General features: G+C 35.2%; 1 protein-coding gene across 3 annotated transcripts in view; it reads left to right on the top strand.

The window, feature by feature from the left end:
• Positions 1-20,630, top strand: part of phex (phosphate regulating endopeptidase homolog, X-linked) — a 27,135-nt gene extending 6,505 nt beyond the window's left edge. For 2 of the 3 annotated variants that reach the window (XM_044104035.1, XM_044104034.1), the window contains exons 2-22: positions 5,981-6,037; positions 6,124-6,285; positions 6,686-6,769; positions 7,410-7,636; positions 8,562-8,630; positions 8,783-8,899; positions 9,022-9,105; positions 10,461-10,603; positions 11,662-11,755; positions 13,166-13,294; positions 13,409-13,510; positions 14,548-14,625; positions 15,191-15,294; positions 15,442-15,500; positions 16,529-16,583; positions 17,301-17,368; positions 17,454-17,584; positions 17,666-17,731; positions 17,880-17,984; positions 18,951-19,027; positions 19,271-20,630. In XM_044104035.1, the coding sequence (XP_043959970.1) occupies positions 6,760-6,769; positions 7,410-7,636; positions 8,562-8,630; positions 8,783-8,899; positions 9,022-9,105; positions 10,461-10,603; positions 11,662-11,755; positions 13,166-13,294; positions 13,409-13,510; positions 14,548-14,625; positions 15,191-15,294; positions 15,442-15,500; positions 16,529-16,583; positions 17,301-17,368; positions 17,454-17,584; positions 17,666-17,731; positions 17,880-17,984; positions 18,951-19,027; positions 19,271-19,373 (1,821 nt within the window). In that variant the 5' untranslated portion in view covers positions 5,981-6,037; positions 6,124-6,285; positions 6,686-6,759 and the 3' untranslated portion in view covers positions 19,374-20,630. Of the gene's footprint in view, positions 1-5,388; positions 5,465-5,980; positions 6,038-6,123; positions 6,286-6,685; positions 6,770-7,409; positions 7,637-8,561; positions 8,631-8,782; positions 8,900-9,021; positions 9,106-10,460; positions 10,604-11,661; positions 11,756-13,165; positions 13,295-13,408; positions 13,511-14,547; positions 14,626-15,190; positions 15,295-15,441; positions 15,501-16,528; positions 16,584-17,300; positions 17,369-17,453; positions 17,585-17,665; positions 17,732-17,879; positions 17,985-18,950; positions 19,028-19,270 lie in introns of those variants that run through there. The other variant, XM_044104036.1, reaches the window with a different exon arrangement.

Below are 20,630 nucleotides of genomic sequence, written 5' to 3'. Positions count from 1 at the left end.
TTGACTACGCCATCCTGACTGGAATATCCTTGGATATAGTCAGTTTTACTCTCTCTCTGGATGCATCTTTGCTCAGTTTCAAGTTTATTCTTCCTGACTTGCTCTAAGTTTATGAACTGATTTTATGATGCTGCCTCCATTGTGGCATGTTGATTTCCATGTTGGTCTCATCGGAATAGAAAACCTTCTTCCACACGTTTACTTCCCTGCAAACCTGTAGAAAACCTTAGATAGGACTTTTCAAGGCTTGCTTATTGCATAAATGAGTGGTTTGTAGGGTAAAGAAATTATCAGAATTGGTCAGCAGCTAGTTACATTTACTCAATAAATTTACTTGTAACTTTTTGAAAGAATTTTTACACCTTTTACTTGAGTAATTTTATTAAGAGTAAAATTACTTGAGTAACATTTCTGGATTTTCTACCCACTGAACTGAGAAACAAACATGTTTTAACCAAAAATTCACCAAACACAAACAGTTTTTAGCAAAGTTTCACAAATTTTTTATTGAAAGAAACTGATATGGAAACATTTTCTTTAGCCTGATTTTTTTGTTGCTTGTATGAATTGTCATTTTTGTCCTTAAAATTCCATAATTTTCTTTTGGTCGGTCTGATTATATCATTTTAAAGAAGGTATGAGGCATAGCAGTGAAGCCTGAAAGTTACTTAACTGATTGTTGCTAGGTAACCAGAGAATGAGTGAGTTGCTAGGTAACCAAAGAAAGAGTGAGTTGATTCTACCAACCTAGCTTAGGTTGGTGGAGCAGCTTAAACCTTTCCTCTGCCTACATCTCCCAGAATGCTGTGCGGTTCTGGATTGGAGTTCAGTGAATATTCTATCAGATGTATTATATTTTGATACTGATCGTCTCTGTTGCGACACATATTGTTGATTTATTGTCTGCCTTTGTTCAGATGTAACTTTGTAACCTACGCCCTGTTCCTTAATTAGACAGAACGGACTTCCTGGTTTTTCTTTTTAAAAAAAGGCAACATTTGTTTGGGTTCTGGATTTTGCAACATTTGGACTCATTTTTGGATGTAGCCTTGTAGATTTACAATCATTTTCTTTGGTAGTTTCCTCTGTCAAGCAGATGGGTTTACTTTTAACTCAGTGACATGTTATTAACTCAATGACTGCATGATTCTTTACCTGGTAAACAAGCCCATACTGGTCATTATGGGCATGGATCTCTACAGTGGACCACTGGTATTCAGTCTCAAACACCTGCAAATAGCTGTAATAACTTGAAATTCAGTCTGAATGTTTATTACTGCCAGCTTTAATGGTTAAAACACCAATTATACGTTGATATGTTCAGTAGGAAACATTTGCAGTCTTTCTTGTATTCGCTCTTGGGGGCTCAGCCAATCAGTGCCAAGAAAAATGAATTGCACTCCAGGATTGGCTGCTTTGATAGCACATCGTGAACCACTGCACCCTGTAATTTGAGCTTCCCAAGCTGCATTTTCTTCCTAATATTTTTGAAATGTGCAACAAAAAGATATTTGAATTGGTGAATTTGTGCATAACAAACCATGAAATGGTGGGATTAGTTGTAGTTTCCTCTCAGCTATTTTTCCAACTTTCCCAGTGATGAATAATTAACCTCCTTTAAAGGGGCAGTGTACCTCAAAACCAACTTTTTTGAATTTACGTCATGTTATGATGTTATTCCCACATCAAAAACATACCTGGAGTGTTGCTTTGATTCTTTTGATTCTTGATTCTCCATGGCAACCATCCAGCCTCAGAAAGCAGGCCTCCCCCACTCAGGTCCTTCAGACTAGCCAGCAGCAATTAGCAAACAACTGGTGCAATTGCAAAACAGCTCATTATAGGAGCCACTTGTCAGTGAAAAGCTGCTAAATGGTTAATGGAGGAGTGATGTTGAGATAACTTCCTAAAAGCAGAGTTTCAGAACCAGCAGGAGCTTCTTAAAGAGACAGAGGCCCAATTTCAAGGCGTTAATTTACAAAGTCAAATTTCTTTTCAGTCATATAGAACTTTTATAACAACTGAAATTAACATTATATAATACTGCCCCTTTAAGTGAGAGATCTGAGGAAATATGCCTGGTTGAATTTCTGTGGATTTGATTGAAACATGGTAATAAGCTAAAAATCAAGTGCAGAAATATGCATTTTATTTATCATCTGATTAAACTGAATCGTCCATGCTCATCTGTAAGCCTTTAAAGGCCGATGAGTAGCTTTTAAAAATAGTCTTAGGACTTTCAGCTGGGCGTTTCAAGTCCTGATGTGCAGCAAATCTAATGAGCTATCCTCTTCCACTGGAAACAATAAAATTTCCCAATATGTGGAGTTTGGGGGGCATGGAAAAGGCATCAGTGGTTGCAGTGCTGTGTTGTTCCAGCGATGGTCATAGTTGCAGGGGCTCATGCGTTGGTCTTGGGTGGGGTGAGTATTGTCTTTTTGTTATTGAGGGAAAGCTGCATACTTGTGGCCACACTGAAGTGCAATTATCTTATGTGCCCAAGCTAGCAGCTCCAAACTCCCACTCTAATGGAAATGCTCCTTGAGTTTCCAGCCAAGTGAGAGAAGAGAGACTCGCTCTGCTTAGATTTACTCACGATTCATTAATTAACAAACTTTGACTCTTTGATGTGAGTTTGCATCCATTAACGGGTCGTTAGCGGCTTGTTTTTGGTGACATAAATGTGACTGTTTGAATCAAAAGTGACCACAACGTGGAGGGATTCAGCAAAGCGGCTCCAAGAAACGCGAACCTCTGAGGTCAGACATCACGGCGCAGTCCGGTCCTGCTCCGGTCATAAGTTTACAATAAGAGTTTGGTTTCCAAATACACTGCGCCGGCTTGCTTCATGTTTTTTTTTTTTGCAGCTCTTGTTTACCACAGAACCACATCACACCAGACGTTAGAGACTCGAACTTTCTAGAAAGAGTCGAGTAACGGAAATGAACCGGTAAACCTGCGGTTTTTTCTCTACTGCCAGGAGAATAAACAGTGTGTGGATTACAGTGGTTTTATTTTATTTTCTGCTCACCCTTATTACAACTGTGTGGAGTAATGATAACTTACAGCAGAGCTGAGGAGGATAATAAAGGAGAAAAGTTTCCATAATTGTCAATTCATCCTAATTAGATTCCCACTCAAAGTTTCCTGGTGCTGCAGATCAGATGCGCTCTCATCCAATTAATTTAAAAAATGCTTTATTAGTCCCAGAGGGAAATTAAATGTGGTTGTAACTCATATTACAATTTTCTTCAGAGTTGCAGCAGTCTATGTTGATGGATGTGTAGCAGTCAGTATTACAGAAGATCTAAAGAAGCCTCTGACTGAAGACACAAGCTGATGTTTCATTATAAATGTGCACAAAACTTTTATAAGGTTAAAAAGAAATGTATGATAATTGTGCTGTAATTTCCTTTTTTATTGTTTTTCTATTTTTTGTTTCTATTGTCAAAATAGTGTAGATAAGTCCAGATATGTGTAGTAATAGGAGTATTTCTCTGACGCTGTACCATTTACTTTTACTTGAATAATTTCATTAGGAAGTATTTCTACTTTTACATGAGTAAAATTTCTGTATTTTCTACCTACTGAAACATGTTTTAACCAAAAATCTACCAGACACAGACACACACCTGCAGTTTTTATTAAAGTTTCACAAGTTTTATATTGAAAGAAACTGATTTGGAAAAACAAATATTTTGCCTGATTTTATTTTTTGTTACTTATATGAATTATTGTCATTTTTGTCCTTAAAATACCAAAATTTCCACTTAACTTTATATTTTATTCTGTCTCAATATGTTATTTTAAAATTTTAAATGATTGATAATTTGATCAGTTATTCAGTATTTGGGTTAACCTTTGACCAATTTTTTTTACTCTAACTTGAGTACAATTTTTGTGTCCTCTGACAACTTATGGTTAAGTCACTTTAATCTTGTTCATATTTAGCTAAACAAATTGATAAAAAAAAACAAAAAACTTCCTTTTGGTGCATTTACAGAAATGTTAATGAATGTGTATTAGCCAATAAATTAAGTCCGTCATTCTACAGAGGAAGAAATTATTCCAAATGGAAAAACTCGTTGGACAGTTTCTAGTCTTCCGAGCAGAAGATTTTTCAATCTGTTTATCAAATCATACAAAGAGAGAAAAAACAAGAGCTCCACATCAAGAACCTAATTTGTGCTTCTTAAATGTCAGGACAGAGAAATTGGAAAATGACTCAACAAGTGTGGTGGGTTTGATCCACAAGGCTTATGGAATAACATCCTTTGAACCAATGAGACCAAATTAGAGATGTGTGGTGACAGAAAATTAGCAGAAGGACCTCTGGGCATCTGTTATGCATGGAGGTCGGGTGGTTGATGGTGCCTCTGGTACCTCAGAATCAAGCATTGAAGCTCTGACAGGTGAACCCAAACTGGGCCATCAACAGTCAATGATTCAGCATGCTTTCAAATGGTAAATTAGATTATACCAAGTTTCCACACAAATAACAAATGGAGTTTTTCATGTAGTTTGAGCCTCTCCCTTTCTGCCTCCTTACAATTTCTTTTTACATCCAAAAAGGTCACTCAGTCAGATAGTTAAACACAATTCAATGATCTTTGCAGCTTATGAACTTTTCCTGATTTGCTGAATTTTTACTGGGTGTTGACAATGCTGCTTTGCAATTAAAGGAAATTTGTTGGAAGTTGTGGAAATATGATTATTGAGATTGATTCTTCCTGCTAGTAAAAAGTCTGGTTGCATGAGCGTAAAAAGAAAAAGAAAAACAACAAAAACCTTGAAGTTTATTGCCCAAACCTAAGCTAATTCAACCCAATTCCGGAGCAAGTTGTATGAGGGGAGAAGGTAACGGCCGTGGCGGGCCGCTGGCTGCTCGATCGGGCCAGGGAGGGTTGGACGTCGGGATGTATCGATAATAATATGTCTGGAATATTCCCCGAACTCTGATCCAGAACCGCATGGCATTGTGGGGGATGTAGGCAGAAGAAAGGCTTTTGCTGTTCTACTGCTCTTTTACGGCTAGCTAAGCAAGGTTGGTGGCGTATCGACTCTTTGGTCACCTAGCAACTCATTAGTTACATAGCAACGACTTGTTCAGTAACTTGCGCAGCAGCAGTTAAAGGTTCCGCCACCGTGTTTTAGAACTGCTTAAAAACAAAAATATGCGAAATGAAAACTGGTTAAAACAGTTTAGCACTATTTCAGATATTTAAAAAGACAAAAAAAAAAACAAAAAAAACGAATCAATACTTATCTATCGACGGATTTGAAGCTTTTATATTCTGATTTTTAGCCATGTTGTCCAGGCTTACTATTATGATTCAACAAGCGATTGAGATGGGGCTTACCTGGTGGTGGATTGGAATTACTCTGCTGAATACGCCAGACCATAAAATTCGCGTCACAGGCGTCACATGATCAACAACCGGCTGTTGAAGAAGAATAGGAAGTGGTAGGAGGATAATGGCGCCGAGTGACATGTTTTAATGACTGATTGCTTGAACGAACTTAATTCATGTGTGATTTTAATTGCGTTCCTTATTTAATGGAGACACCGCAATTGCAAAATAGTTTTTTCTTTAACAACATTATCGGAATGTTTAAAAGTTTTGCGCACATTTGTGAAAATTACATCTCAGTTTACAATGCCTGGACCATGTATAAGCGTGAAAAATGGCTTCTGCGCAGATGAAACCACTCAAACTTTGCTCAGTTCAGAGGAATATAACTTTTTATTCTGTGAGAGAACTCTCCAGATGTATCAGCTGGACCGTGGTTCCAGTTCCACCTAGACTGATTTAAACAGACACTTCCCTCTCATGTTTTAGGTAATCAGGGGTTTCATTGAATAATAATAGAGAAATATTATCCAAATAGACAATAAAAGTCCTCACTGTTGAAAAGGTTCCAAAGAATTTCACTATATCAGTTATTTAACCCAATAAAAAATGTTTTTTCTCTCCATTAGTCTCTCAAAAATCCAGTCAAGAGGAGTTTTGTCTTTCCCCAGAATGCATCGAAGCAGGTGAGGAAGTTCCTAGCAGTGGAGTAAATGTTTTTGGGTTTCTGTGTTGGGTCGTTTGGATCAGAACCTTGTGATTTGTCTCTTAGCCGGGTCCATCCTGAGTAAGCTGGACAGGTCAGTCGACCCCTGTGACGACTTCTACACGTTCTCCTGCGGCGGCTGGTTGAAGGAAAACACTATTCCTGAAGACTCATCGTCACACGGCATCTACCCCTGGCTGAGGCAGCATGTCGACATCCGACTGAAAGGTGGAGCTCCAACCGTCCGTCCGTTATTTAAGTGATATGTCCATTCATTCAACCCGTTCATCTTTCTATTTATCCATCCATCTCATTGGTCATCTATCTATCTGTTTTTTCATTTGTCTTTCTCTCTAACCATCCATTCATGCAACCAGCCATTCATCCATGACTTTGCATATGAAATCTAGACAGAACCAAAATTATTCAAAGAGATGCTAAACTTGACCACAACCCAGAATGAAAGATACAGAGATGTCTGTTTCATTTATTCGTAAAGAGATTACTAATCACAAATTAAAATAACGCCTCATATATATATATATTTTTCTTTTATTTATTTATTTATTTTTTTTCATATTTTGGAGACATGAACTATTTAGTTATGCTGATTGTTTTTATCTTCCAGAGTTGTTAGAATCTCCTTCAGATGCAAAAGAGCTGCAGGCCGTGACCAAAGCCAAGATCCTGTACCGCTCCTGCATGAATGAAAGTAAGTCGTTCCAGCATCTCCATTAGCTTTAAATCCAGACTTTAACTAGGCCCTTCCACCTTTGTTTTGTGAACTTGCTGGTTTTCCTTGGATCATTGTTACTTTTCCTGATTTTCTGTGAATACAGCAAGTTGTTCCGATCCTGGAGAATAAAACGCCACCATGTTTATGGGACATTTTCCAAAAAGTCTCCGTGAACGTTGAGTGTTTTGTTGCTTTTGGTGAACAATCGTTTTCGCAGCAGATGACACTTATGACCAAACTTTCTTATTGTCCCAAAATATTAGAAGTCGTATTTTACTTCTTTACAAACTGATAGCGGCACAATTTGTTGTTTTTATTAGACCTTTTAGCCTTTTAACCTTGTTTATTTCAAGATTTTCTTTATTCTGCAGCTCTGACTGGTGCTATTAATCCATAAATCACTATAGATTTATAGCTTAAAAAGACGGTTAAGTTTGCTTGGATAGCTTTTTCACCTTAGTAAATGAAATAAATGTTTGAAATCAGCATTATACGTATGTTGCCTAATTTTCTTACGTTTTGTCTAATATTAGTATCTGTAGCACTTAAATGTAGCAGAGATAAAAGGCAGCGGCCTATACAATTGAACATTGATACTGATGTGTTTCTCTAAAAGGCATACTGGAGGAACTGGACGCCAGACCGATGCTGAAAATGCTCCGACAGCCTGAGTTTCGATGGCCGGTGTTGGGGGACGGACTTGGCCGGGAGTACCAGTGGTCTCAGAGTCAGTGGAGTCTCCTGAAGACGCTGGCGGAGATGAGGAACCAGCACAGCAAGAGCGTCCTGATCCGCCTCTACGTCTCCCCTGACGACAAAAACTCCTCCTACTACATCATCAAGGTCCGACAGTCCAAAAATGTTTTATCCTCATATTTTTGTATAAAAATGCTTCCTCTTCTACGTGCAGATCCTGTTAAAGTCTTGGTTAAAGTGTTTAACTTCTAGATTAGACTCTACAAAAAAGACCTGTGGTTGAACTGATGTAAAATATGAGATAAAATTCTGGATTAAACCTTTTTTTAACAATATATGTGAGCTTTAACCTATATGAAACATGCAAACATTGATCAATGCTCTGAGAAAAAAATAAAATTCAGTTAAATAAAAAATAGAGGTCGAAAAGGATAAATTCATGAATCACATAGTTTCAATCATTCACCTCTAAAATCTAGATAAAGTAAAATATTGCTTCTTTGTTTAAGTTATTACTAACAACCATCTTTTGAAATTAATTTAATTTTAGATAAATAGAAAACTATATTTTATTAAAATTAACCAATAATTGGACTCAACTTTATGCCTTAACTGAACTTCATGTATGAATTATGTAATAATTACAGACAACCCTGACCACTGTCAGTGTCTTCAGTCAGAGGTTTCTTCAGATTCACTGTAACACAAACTGCTACAGGAGATCTTTCCTGCCAACTGTCATCACTATCTACATTAACTCTTTGAAGAATCAGAATTATTTTGAGTTACAACATTTAATTTCCTTTTGAGATCCATAAAGTATTTTTGAATTTGAATGAATTTATCTGCTGTTTACTCAATTCAAGAAATATGATAGAAATATATAGTTTTTGCTTTCTTTTAAAGACTACCAATATGTCCAATAAACCAAGATTTGATGACATTTGTTTTGTGAATTAGATGCAGACAAGTCTGATCAGTTCTATGACGCTATAGCCTAGCAAATGTTAGGCTATAACAGAGAAACTCTACAAGACGCAGCAGCAAACTTGTCGTTTTTCTGTTCCTGCAGCTCGATCAGGCGTCCTTGTCTCTTTCTTCTAGAGAGGATTACACCACAAACACTTCCTCTGCTCTCGGGGTGAGTTTCTGAATCAAATTTAGCTTGCCTTGCCACCATCTAGATCAAATTACATTATTTCAACCCATCTTTCCTGTGAGGTACAAAAAAGATGTTTTGTTTGCCTCAAAATTTAAAGTTTTCCCTCATATATTTTGTCTCTTTCTCTCCAGAATCGCGCTGCGTTGCTGAGTCTGATGGTAGACGCAGCCGTCATGCTGGGCGCCCCAAAGCAAGCGGCGCAGACCCAGATGGAAAAGGCTCTCGACTTCGAGACCAAAATTGCTCATGTAAAAACAAAATACAAATCAGTTGAATAAATCTGAGATTCATGAGTTCAGTAAAACTGTTAATTGAAAAAATGTTTTAACTTCATATTTTTGTATAAAAATACTTCTAATTTTATGTGCAGATCCTGATTCCCTATGAAAATCGCACCAGTGAGAACATGTACAACAAATACACGCTGTCTCGGTTGCAGCGCTCCATGCCACAGGTACATTCACTGGGAAATCCACATGCAAAACCATTAACTGTTTGGGATCCCGTCATTTTGCTCCAAAGCAACACAAACAAGGTTCTTTAACAAATTCCCATAAACGTGTTATGTGTCAACATCTTTTCCCTAAGTTTTTTTTCTCCAGCCACATTTCAAACATAAGTTTTAGCAATTCCCAAAAATATGCATGAACTTTCAGAATTTCCACTGTAATACATAGATAGTTTAATTTAAGCAATTAAAACCTCCATCTTTTTTCTTTTTGTCCGATTGGATACATTTTAATCTATTTACTTCTATGGTTTTACATAAATTGCTCCACCTCAGTTAAAAAAATAGAAAGGGGGACCTGTTCATCAACTCTGAGATTTCAGTAAAACAGGGGTTTAAATTAGCCAATCAACCGCTGCAATGTTAGGTTAGCTAATAGGAGTGGAAGCTAATCAACCACCGCAGTTTAAAGCTTAGCCAATAGCAACGGAAGCTAATCAACCGCCGCAATTTTAGGTTAGCCAATAGCAACGGAAGCTAATCAACCACCGCAATTTTAGGTTAGCCAATAGCAACGGAAGCTAATCAACCGCCGCAATTTTAGGTTAGCCAATAGCAACGGAAGCTAATCAACCACCGCAGTTTTAGGTTAGCCAATAGCAACGGAAGCTAATCAACCGCCGCAATTTTAGGTTAGCCAATAGCAGCCGAAGCTAATCTGCCACAGCAATCACCTATTAGTCCCAAAATAAACATCAAGCCTAAAAATATAAAACTGTAATGGACTAAATGTACTGTTCTTTTTGTGGGAAATATTTTAATGTTTTTTGGTGTTGAATCCTGACACCTGAGCTGGCGTTGTTGTCAGTTGCTATGCAACGAGTCTGCGTGCCGCTTAGCCGTCACAGGGAGAAAAAAACGTGGTTTTGAGTTGTTCTTAAACGGTTTTTCTGCGTTATTTTTCCCTTTGCTGTGCCGTACTCCACTAAACTAATAACAGTTACAGCTCCAGGTGTCATTTAGCTAACCGTGGACTGTTGCTACCGCGGCAGCACCGCCATGGATGGCACGTAATAGAATCGTCCTTTTGCTCTCCAGCCGTGGGCGCATGCGTAAAATTTCCTGACGTAAACAATAACATGCAGGGGGTCCATAAAAACAATCTGGATAAGAAATCTTTTGTAGCAAAAATGGAAATTCCTGCCAAAAACCATAACCTAATCAAATGTTATGCAGTTTGCATTTATATGAAAACATAATGTTGCCACTGTATTTTTCTAATAAATGTACTTTCTTCATCCTGTTTTTTCTTCCTGCCACTGTTTTTACTAACAAATGTTTGTTTGTTGTTGTGTTTCCAGTTTGATTGGCTTGGTTTTGTGAAAGCTGTGGTGGAGTCTAAAGATGATCCAAGCCTTTCCATTTCCTCCTCTGAGCCCGTCATCCTCAGAACCCCAAAGTATTTTAAGGATCTCATGAAGCTCATCAACAGCACAGACTCCAGGTACCAACACCTGAGAAACAGGGAAGATATGTCATTGTTTTTACCGGGTTATTAACAGTTAACTAACAGAGCACACATTGTTCCACTCAAACTTGAGGAGTTTTTTTTATAGATATAACTGAGGAAATGTAAACACTTGTAAACAGTTTTTTATATTTACATCGTTCTTGCTGTTTTTGTGACCGTCTGGATGACCCGATGCGCTCTTAGAGAAATTTTGGTTGTCCTTATACTTGGGTGCGGAGCTGGAGACATCAGATTTTGTTAGCCTTGGGTTTAGCTAGCAAAATTAGACAAAATAATGTGCTTAATTACAAATAGCAGGTAGTTTCAGAAGAAGAGTGTTTACATATTTTCCACAGAATGTTTAGAATGGATTTTCATCAAAATAATAAAGCTGTTATACATTAAATATGTTGATCAATGTTCCTGTTATTATGAATCAAAGGTATTTCTGAACGGATGGATTTTTAGCCTTGATTTAAAGGAGCTCAGTATTTCAGCATCTTTTCAGTTTTCTGGAAGTTTGTTCCAGATTAGTGCAGCATAAAAACTGAATGCTGATTCTCCATGTTTGGTTTCGTTTTCAGAAATGCAGAGCAAACTTGAACCAGAAGACAACAGGTTTATGAGCTAAAATTTCAAGAGAGAAAAAAAACTTTTTAAAGTTTATTCTCTGCGCTACAGGGAACCAATGTAAACACATTCATAGGTTTCACCTGATCTTTTTGTGACATTACTCCTATAATTCTGGAAATGTTCTTCAGGTGATAAAAGGCTGATTTTGTAACTGTCTTTATGTGTCCCTGAAAGTCCAGGTCCATCACTACTATAACTGTAACTGAACTATAACTGAAGCAGCGTGTTGACTCTAAATTGTTCCTCTTTACATTCAAAAACAATCATTTCAGTAAAAATTGTGTATTGACTGATGACTGATATATTTATTTTCTTTGCTCTGAAATGTGACCAATGACTACAAGGAGTTCATTCTCTTGTAAATATGTAATTTACATTTTAATTTAAATTAAATTTAAATGATCTTTCTGTCTCTTTAGGACGGTAGCTAACTACATCCAGTGGAGGACGGTGTTTTCTAAGATCACCACTCTGAGTCGCCGTTTCCTCTACAGATACCTCGACTTCGCTCGGGTTTGTACTCTCAGCACATCTCAATTCATCTCTGAATTTACTTCAGTAGGTTAGTTGGAAAAGAAACATTATAAAGCATTTTTATTTTGCAGATAAATATCTTGTAGTGATAAAAATACCCAACTATGATGTGGATCAGTGCAGGTGTTGTCAGTTCCTGACCTTGAAAGCTGCTATTTTTCATGATTTAGATATTTTTCTGTTAGCAGCATCTTTTCAATTATATCAGAGCCACATTTGTTTTCAAATGTTACCAAATGTTTCATTTGTGCAGAAAACACAACACTAGATCTGGATTTCTTGTTTATTAATTAATAAACTAATTTGACTGATACTCCATTGCGTCTGACATACTGCAGTACCAGGATCCACCAACAGATGGCTCTGTTTGCCTGGTTAGCTGTTCATAAAATCCCACCACACAATTTTCATTTAAACTAAAACGTTTTATGTACAAACTTAAAGAAATATACACTTGTTTTATTGTCACATTTCAAAGGTTTAGGTTTATTTGCTTCAGATATTTATAAACTTTTAAAACAAGTTTAACTCTTGAGAAGCTGAAACATGTTTTTCTCCAGCAATAAACAAAGAAAGAAATAGAAAATGCATAAACTTCAACTTTACTCATTTAACTGAAGATCATATTTTATTTTTGTTTAATTTCAATATTAATGGGATTTGAAATTAAAGACAAAAAGTACAAAAAAAATTAAAATGCCAAATGTGAGGTTAGTGAGTTTATTGTATTACCTAATCAATTTGCAAAATATTCACACCTCTTAAACATTTTTTTAAACATTTTTTTAAACATTTTACTCAAATGAAAAAAGTTAAAAGTTTTTGTTTGAAACAAAGAATTTGAAACAAAATAGTGGATAATTTTAAAGTACAAGGAAGTGAATGTATAGTTTTTAAATATTTTACCAATAAAACTCTGAATTTTTTTTTACAGTATCAATACTTAAAAAATATTTTTTTACTGCACTTTCAGCTGAAGGTTTTTTGTTTTGTCTCCCAACAAAACAATCTGAACTTGTCTGAATTTGTTCCAGTGTTTTTTCCAAAAAATTCTCAAACCCAGTAAGATTTAACAGAGTCAAGACTTAAGTCAAGTTTTCACAGCTTCTCATTCAGATTTGGACTTTGACTAGACCCTTTTAACACATGGATGCTTCAATCTAAATTGATCCATGGTATCTCAAATCTTAAATTAATGTCCTGCTAGAGACCTTAAAACTTTCACACGTAAATCTGCAGACGTTTGAAAACTTTGTATGTTTTTCCTTTACTTTAAATTTAAGATCCGTCGCGTCGTCTTTAAGATACTAAATCTGAGCTGCTACATTCTGAGCTCTACTTATTAATTAAGGTAACTCTATTAAACGCCGACTCTCGCCCCACCTTCAGGTCACCACAGGAACTACGTCTCTGACTCCACGCTGGGATAAGTGCGTTAACTACGTGGAGAACTCCCTGGTTTACGCCACCGGCCGGCTATTTGTCGACAAACACTTCCAGGAGGACAAGAAGCTCATGGTTTTCCATCTCTTTAACGTTCTACAGATGTATTTCAGGATGCAGTGATGAGCTTTCCTGCCTTTTACTGACACATTGTGCATTTGTTTTTATTTTTTTGCACGTTAATCTCAGATGGAAGAGCTAATTGAGGGGATTCGGTGGGCTTTCATCGACATGCTGGAGAAGGAAAATGATTGGATGGACCAACAAACAAAAAAGAGAGCCATAGAAAAGGTAAGAAACATTAAACTCAAATGGTTTGTACAGAATTATTTTAAAATGTGGGACTTTGGTCAAACGTTTTGGGTTTCTTCAGACTTCTAGTTGGAATTTAAATACATTTTTCCTGACAAAACTGGAGAAAAACAGAATATATGAAACTGCGAAAATTTTTCTTGAAAATCAGAGGGGTTTAATTTATAGATCTTTTGTGTTATTTGTACTCAAAAACCCAAAACTTTAATGTTAAAACCTTGTAAGTTTTCTGCAACAGTGTGAGAAAGCAATTATTGATGAAAAAAATTACAAACTGAGAAATTTTGAGGTTAATCTCTTTTCTAAATAAAACAAGGACATTTGAGTTTGAAAAGTTGACAATTTTATTTGAAAAAAAAAAAACTAATAAATTAGAGGATTAATCTCAGAATTTTTATAGAAAAAAGCAGTTCGAGTTTTAAGTCAGAAATGTGCTAGAAAAAAATTCAAATTTTGAGATTAATCTCAAATATAGAAACTTTTAGGAAAGTTTGAAAAGTTGAAAATTTGCTTGAAAATATTTTGTGATTAATCTCAGAAAATTTACAGAAAAAACTTAATCTCAGAAAATGATGTGGAAATCAGAATTTTAAAAGTTTAACTTTTGCTGTGAAAAATGCAGATTTTGAGATTAAGATGTCCAAATTTTGAAACTCAGAAATTGAAGTTGTTTTCTAGAAAATTTCTGATATCAATCTTAAAATTTCTGAGTTTTTTCTAGGAACTTTTTAAGCTCACAAATCTCCCCCCCAAAAAAATTCCACAAAATTCCTGAGATTATTTACAGAAATGTTCTCATTTTTCGTATCAATTTTTCAGTTTCATTAAGGAAATGTATTAATTTATTTCAGGTTGAACCAAAGTTATTTACCAATACGGTTTATTTTCCTCAGTAAGCCTCATTAAGCCATTTTTATTTTAATCTCATTTAAATCAAAACATTATTTTAGTTAATCAGAGTTTGCCACATGCTTTTATATCCAAACATGTTTTAAGGTTTATTTTATTTTCTGTAGGCTCACGCAGTCCTGCCTAAGATTGGGTATCCAGAGTTTATTTTGAATGACACCTACCTCACAGAAGACCTAAAACAGGTTTGTATCGCACAAATTCATCAAGGACACTTAAGGTGCATTTATTGCAAAAACAAGAGGAATATGATGGTTAAATAATGTTTGGTAAATCAAAGTTTTGAGTGAGAGCCAACAGAGATCAAATGGAGATCCTCAGAGCTCTGTTCTCGGGCAACTTTTATTTTGAATTTCTCCAAGCTTCCCTTCGCTCAATGTATAAAGTATTACATCTACTACCATAATTCTCTCAACATAACCACGCTCACCTCAGTGAGAGGATGGGTCAAAATGTGAAAAAACAAGAAAAGCTCTTGTTTTTGGTCCCAAAACTACAAATTAGACATCAGAACTCCAAAAAACTCTAGAATACTAAAAAACCCCAAAGATACAAAGGTGGAGTTATGGACTCAGTTTCAAGAGGCGCCTCACATTTGACTTTTTTTTCTGAAAAGTAATCATAAATTATAACCATCATAAATAAACTTTCTTTTCCACGTATAAAAGCAAAAGTAAAGGAAGCAATTATTTTCCATTTTGTTTGCTTCGTGAAATGTTTACAGTCTCGTTTTGCATTTGTCCGTTTCAGCTAGAGTTCAGTGAAAAGGATTACTATGGCAACGTAATGCAGACGCTGAAGTTCATCGCCCAATCAGACGTCTCCTGGCTTCGAAGGAGCGTCCCACGCACAGAGTGAGTCTCTACTAGCAACACAAATTGCTTTTTGTCGTTTCACATCCCAGCTGACACAGTTTGTTGTGTGTATATATATATATATATATATATATATATATATATATATATATATATATATATATATTATATATTCTATCTTTTCAGATGGTTTACAAACCCAACCACCGTGAACGCCTTCTACAGTTCGTCCACAAATCAAATCAGTAAGACTTGATGTGGCTGGAGAAACATGCTCATTAAGGGAGATATTTCTCTCTTCTTGCTCTTTTGCCTGACAAATTGTAAATAAGGTTTCAGATAAAGTTAAATAAAGAGTCAACTGTTTGTAAGACTTTGTGTTTTTGCAGTGAGGACATTACTACAAAGTATTTTTGGTGTGGCGTCTAGTGCAAGTATCTTAGCACGCTAGAAATAAGACAAAGCTAACTTACAAGTAACTTTTCAGCAAAATATTGGAGTAAATATTTTCTTAATATTGATTAAAAAGTACTGAGAGATTATTTATTTTATGGGAATAATGTCTTATAAGTGAAATAATCTGTTAGAAGAGCTAGTACTTTTTCATCAATATTAAGGAATTGTTTACTTAAAACAATCTCCAATATCTTGCAGAAAAGTTACTTCTAAGTAGGGCTGTCGAAAATAGCAATTAATTGTAAATTCAATAATTTGCATTTGCATAATTTTTCTTCCATCAGAAACTGGATGACTAAAGTCTTCTGTTTGGTGCTTTGCTCTCAAAGGATAATTTTGCTTACAGAGACTTCATAATTAATTTTATTTATTTTGGATATTTAAAATGTTTTTCAGTTTTTTGTGCTAGTGTAAAGTGTTCATTAGAATTTAAAGTTTCTTGATGTTTGAGAATATATTGTTGCATTATTTTTGCTATTATTACCATCATATTATTTGAAAATGGTCTCAAAATGACAATATTATCATTTATCGCAATAACTTCTTGGACAATTTATCGTCAAGAAAATTTTGTTATCGTGTCAGTTCCACTTTTGTCTTATTTCCAGAGTGATAATATATTTTTAGTAGAAACAAAACAAACATACTTGGTAAGATTTTGTGTTTTTGCTGACTGTTTTAAAGATTTCTGTCATAAGAGAAAATGTTCTGAATTTAAACATTAATAGAAGCTATTTGGACAAAATCCAGAAAACAAAAGTGTTGAGAGAAATTAACTTATATATATATATATATGTTTTATTTTTTTTTCTTGCAGGATTCCCTGCTGGAGAGCTTCAAAAGCCTTTCTTCTGGGGAAAGGAGTATCCAAGGTGAGGTTAAATAAATCTGACATGCTCTGCTAGCAGAGCAGAGTCGCCTCCTCATGCTTTATTTGGCAGAAGTAATTGGAGGATTTTTATGACATGAGTTTCTCATAGAAAACCTAACTTGTTCAGAATGCAGACTCTCCTACTTTAGGCTGCAAAGAGCCAGAAACGACTGGAAAAAAGAAAAACATCCCTGCCGTCTCTCTGTTCAAGTAGTGAAACACTTTAATTTACTTTGGCCCTGGAAATTCGTTTAGCTATAGTTTCTGTTTTAGTAGGATTAATATAAAATTCTGGCTTCAAATAATACCTATATATTTAGATGCACATTAATGAATAAAATATTGTTTAGATATTTTTATCATAGATGCTAATATTTGTGGAGGGCTAGCAGCACGGCTAGCTGAAAACATGCTGTGCTAGCAGTGCTTCCAAAATATTTTTTCTCTGTACTTTTAGTCTTTATTTTAACAGATTTGTCTCCATTTTATATGTAATATGAACTAACTATCATATTATTAAAACATTTTCACATGTTAGCTTGTTTTATTTAGTGTAAATGCTAGCTTGGTGGCTAAAAACAAATCATGTCCACATTTTTATGTCTTACAGCTTCTGCTTTTGTCTGAATGTAATTTATTTTCCTGCTACTTCACTTAAATTTGTTATTTTTCCATTTTGTTTGTAACCTCTGAATCATTTCATCTGTGTGTTTTCCAGGTCATTAAGTTACGGTGCCATCGGGGTGATAGTGGGACACGAGCTAACTCACGGCTTCGATAACAACGGTAAAAGCTAATGGCCCAAAAACACTTTGAATTGAACCAATTTCTAACACATTTGTTTTATTGCGTGTGTTTTTATGTTAAAAAGGTCGCAAATATGACAAAAATGGTAATCTGGACCAGTGGTGGAGTCAGACATCTGTAACGACCTTTACCGAGAAGACCCAGTGTATGATTGATCAGTATAATGAATACTACTGGGAAGAAGCAGGTCTAAATGTAAGAAAACAGAACTGAGCTTCCTTATAAAACAATTTAAAGTCAATATGCAAATAAGTGTGACTCCATTCTGTTTTATAGGTGCGTGGTAAGAGGACCTTAGCAGAAAACATAGCAGACAACGGGGGAATCAGAGAAGCATTCAAGGTAATACTTGTATTTCTTGAAGTCCAGACATTTTGAACTTAACGTGTGCCAAAATGATAATTGCTGTGATTAATCAGGACTGCCTGAAGTAATACGAAGGTAATTCTGCAGTTGGTAAGTGGATGTCTCTTTTTCTGTTTGTGCGTAGGCCTACAGGCGGTGGGTGGACAGCAGCAGAGGCGGCGTGGAGGAGCCTCTGCTGCCAGGACTGGAACTGAACAACAATCAGCTGTTTTTCTTGAGCTACGCACATGTAAGCACACACACAAATACTTCATTTATTTTTATTCTGTTACTATCAATCCTGCTTTTTTTTATTAGAAATACAACCTTATAAGCTGAAGGAGTAACATTATTTGTAAATAATTAATGTTATATGAAGCTGATAGATGGGTTTTAGTTAAAAATTGATCCCCAGCTAGTGGTACTGGTTCAGGATTTGGTCATGTTTTGAGTCCAGAAATGAAAACAAAATTTGACGGTGCAATGATAAAACACAAAACTGCATTGACAACATTTTAGGGTGTTTTTTTTTATTTTATTTACCGTAATACATTTTTTACAAGAATTTTTATTTATTGTCACAATACTTTCCAATTAATGATGGTTAAAGAAACCAAAACTGTCCTTTTTGTCAGGATTAATGGTATTTAGTTCAATAAAAGCATCAATAAACACCAATAAATTTGAAAATGCAGTTACTATGTGCAGTTTTATGATACCAATCACAATTCTTTTTTTTCTAAAGAAGCATTCTACAAATTGGAGTGTTTTTCAAGAGCAGTATTTGTGTTTGAGGGGCTATGATTGCTCTGCTATGCAGTCACAGTCATACAGTTACATAAAAAAGATGTAATAAGTAGTCTATTGTCAATTTTCCTTACATTCTTTGGTTGAGGCCACTGCTAACTGGCTAGCTAGCTTGTCATTGTTTTGTACAAATCTATCTAATTGACTGGATGACATCCATCTTTGCTACTGGTTCACTGCTGCTGCTAGCCCATACTATGCTACATGCATTCTGTGAGGCAAGCTTGCATATATGACATATGTGGTCTTAAAATTCATTCATAATGGTCATAAAAAGTCTTACATTTTAGTTTGTGAAACTTGCAGAGATCCTGATATAAATGTGAAGGCAGATTAGTAAAACCTTGTTGTAATGTATTCAAATTATAGATTATTATTATTATAGATTCAGTATTTTTTCATCCTGCAGGTTAGATGTAACTCATACAGACCAGAAGCAGCCAGAGAGCAGATCCAGAGTGGAGCTCACAGTCCTCCCAAATACAGGTGAGAATAGAAAACATACAGGCAGAAATAACTTTCTATAAAGTCCCTATGAATGCAATAAAGTCACTATGAATGATATAAAATTACTATAAATGCTATAATGTCACAATAAAGTTGCTCTAAAGTCACTATGAATGCTATAGAGAAACTTTAAATACTATAATGTCACTATGAATGGTATAAGGTGACTAAAATCGCTGTAAATACTGTAAATGTCATTTTTACATTTCTGTCATCGTCCAGAGTCATCGGCGCCATGAGCAACTACGAAGAATTTTGGAAGGCATTCAGCTGTCCCCAGTCATCGATAATGAACCGAGGAGCGCAGTCCTGCCGCGTGTGGTGACCTTTGACCTCATTCTCAAGTCCTGGACCAGGACAGAGCTGTCAGCTGGAAAACGGTGGTAATATTTGACAGTGTGGCCAAAATCTTTTACACAAAGAGGGAACAACAAAAAAGCGAGCTGTCTATTTTCGTGTCTGGAAAATAGATGCTTTTTACGAGCCACACTAAGAAAAACAAAATTAAATTATGAGTATAATGTCTTAAGAAAACAAGAACAAAATTGTACCAGAATAAGGTTATAATATTGCCGAGTAAAATCTAAGTAATACGCGAATAAGATTATAATATCAAAAGAATAATGTTGAAATAATGCAACAGTAAAGTTGTAGTATTTGGTAAAAAAATTTATTCTCGTAATATTATGATCTTATTCTTATTTAATTTTTTTTTTCTTAGTGTAGCCATAATTGCACGTTGTAGCTTTTGTATAAAAATGGAAACATTTCAATGGTGCAGCCATTTTTAAACAATATCTTTTTTTCTGTTTTATAGTAAAAATTCTAAATGAATTTTTCTGTAAGCGACCACTATTTAGGGATTATACTTTAAGTTAAACAATATTGATAAACTACTCTATATATTAGTATAAATATTCAATGTCTTTAACTTTTATATTAATTAAATGCACATTCCAGTCACACCTGGAGGAAGAGGCTTATTGTTATAAGATCATAAACACTGTAAACCAAAATCAGTTCATGTTTGAGCCTAAATATTTTTTTTCTCTTCATGTGAATTCTCAACACTGAAACAATAAAAGACTTACTGGAATATTTTTAAAACATAACACTGTTAAAAAAGCAGAAACAAGTTTTATTTTACTGTGCAGGGCCAAAAATGACTTTGGTGTAAAATTTTATCTTTATGGCAGATCTTTTTTCTATTTACAATGGCCATAAATAAATCCTTGTTTGAACATCTTCAATTGAAAACCCCAAAACACATTATTTTATGTCCGTTGCAAACTATTTTAATTGGTACAATTATATATTTTAGATAGAAACTATTTAATTTTTTTTACTCACTTTGTTGTTCTGAAAGGAAACCAAAACAGGTTTTACTGTACAGTGCAATCAGTTTTATTATGGAAAGCTCTAATATATTTATAATCATGGCGATCATCTGCTGGTTTTTTTATGTTTCCGAAACTTACTGTGAAAATGTTTCTACAATGTAAGTTTATGTATCGTGTTCATGATCCTTTTCGTATTTCCTCCTTTTTCTTGTTTCTAGTGAAAATAAAACCGTGGGACACCA

Source organism: Gambusia affinis, linkage group LG21 (assembly GCF_019740435.1).
Source record: "Gambusia affinis linkage group LG21, SWU_Gaff_1.0, whole genome shotgun sequence".
Classification (NCBI taxonomy): domain Eukaryota; kingdom Metazoa; phylum Chordata; class Actinopteri; order Cyprinodontiformes; family Poeciliidae; genus Gambusia; species Gambusia affinis.
The sequence above is the reverse complement of the archived record's forward strand: the minus strand, read 5'-3'. Positions and strand labels throughout refer to the sequence as shown.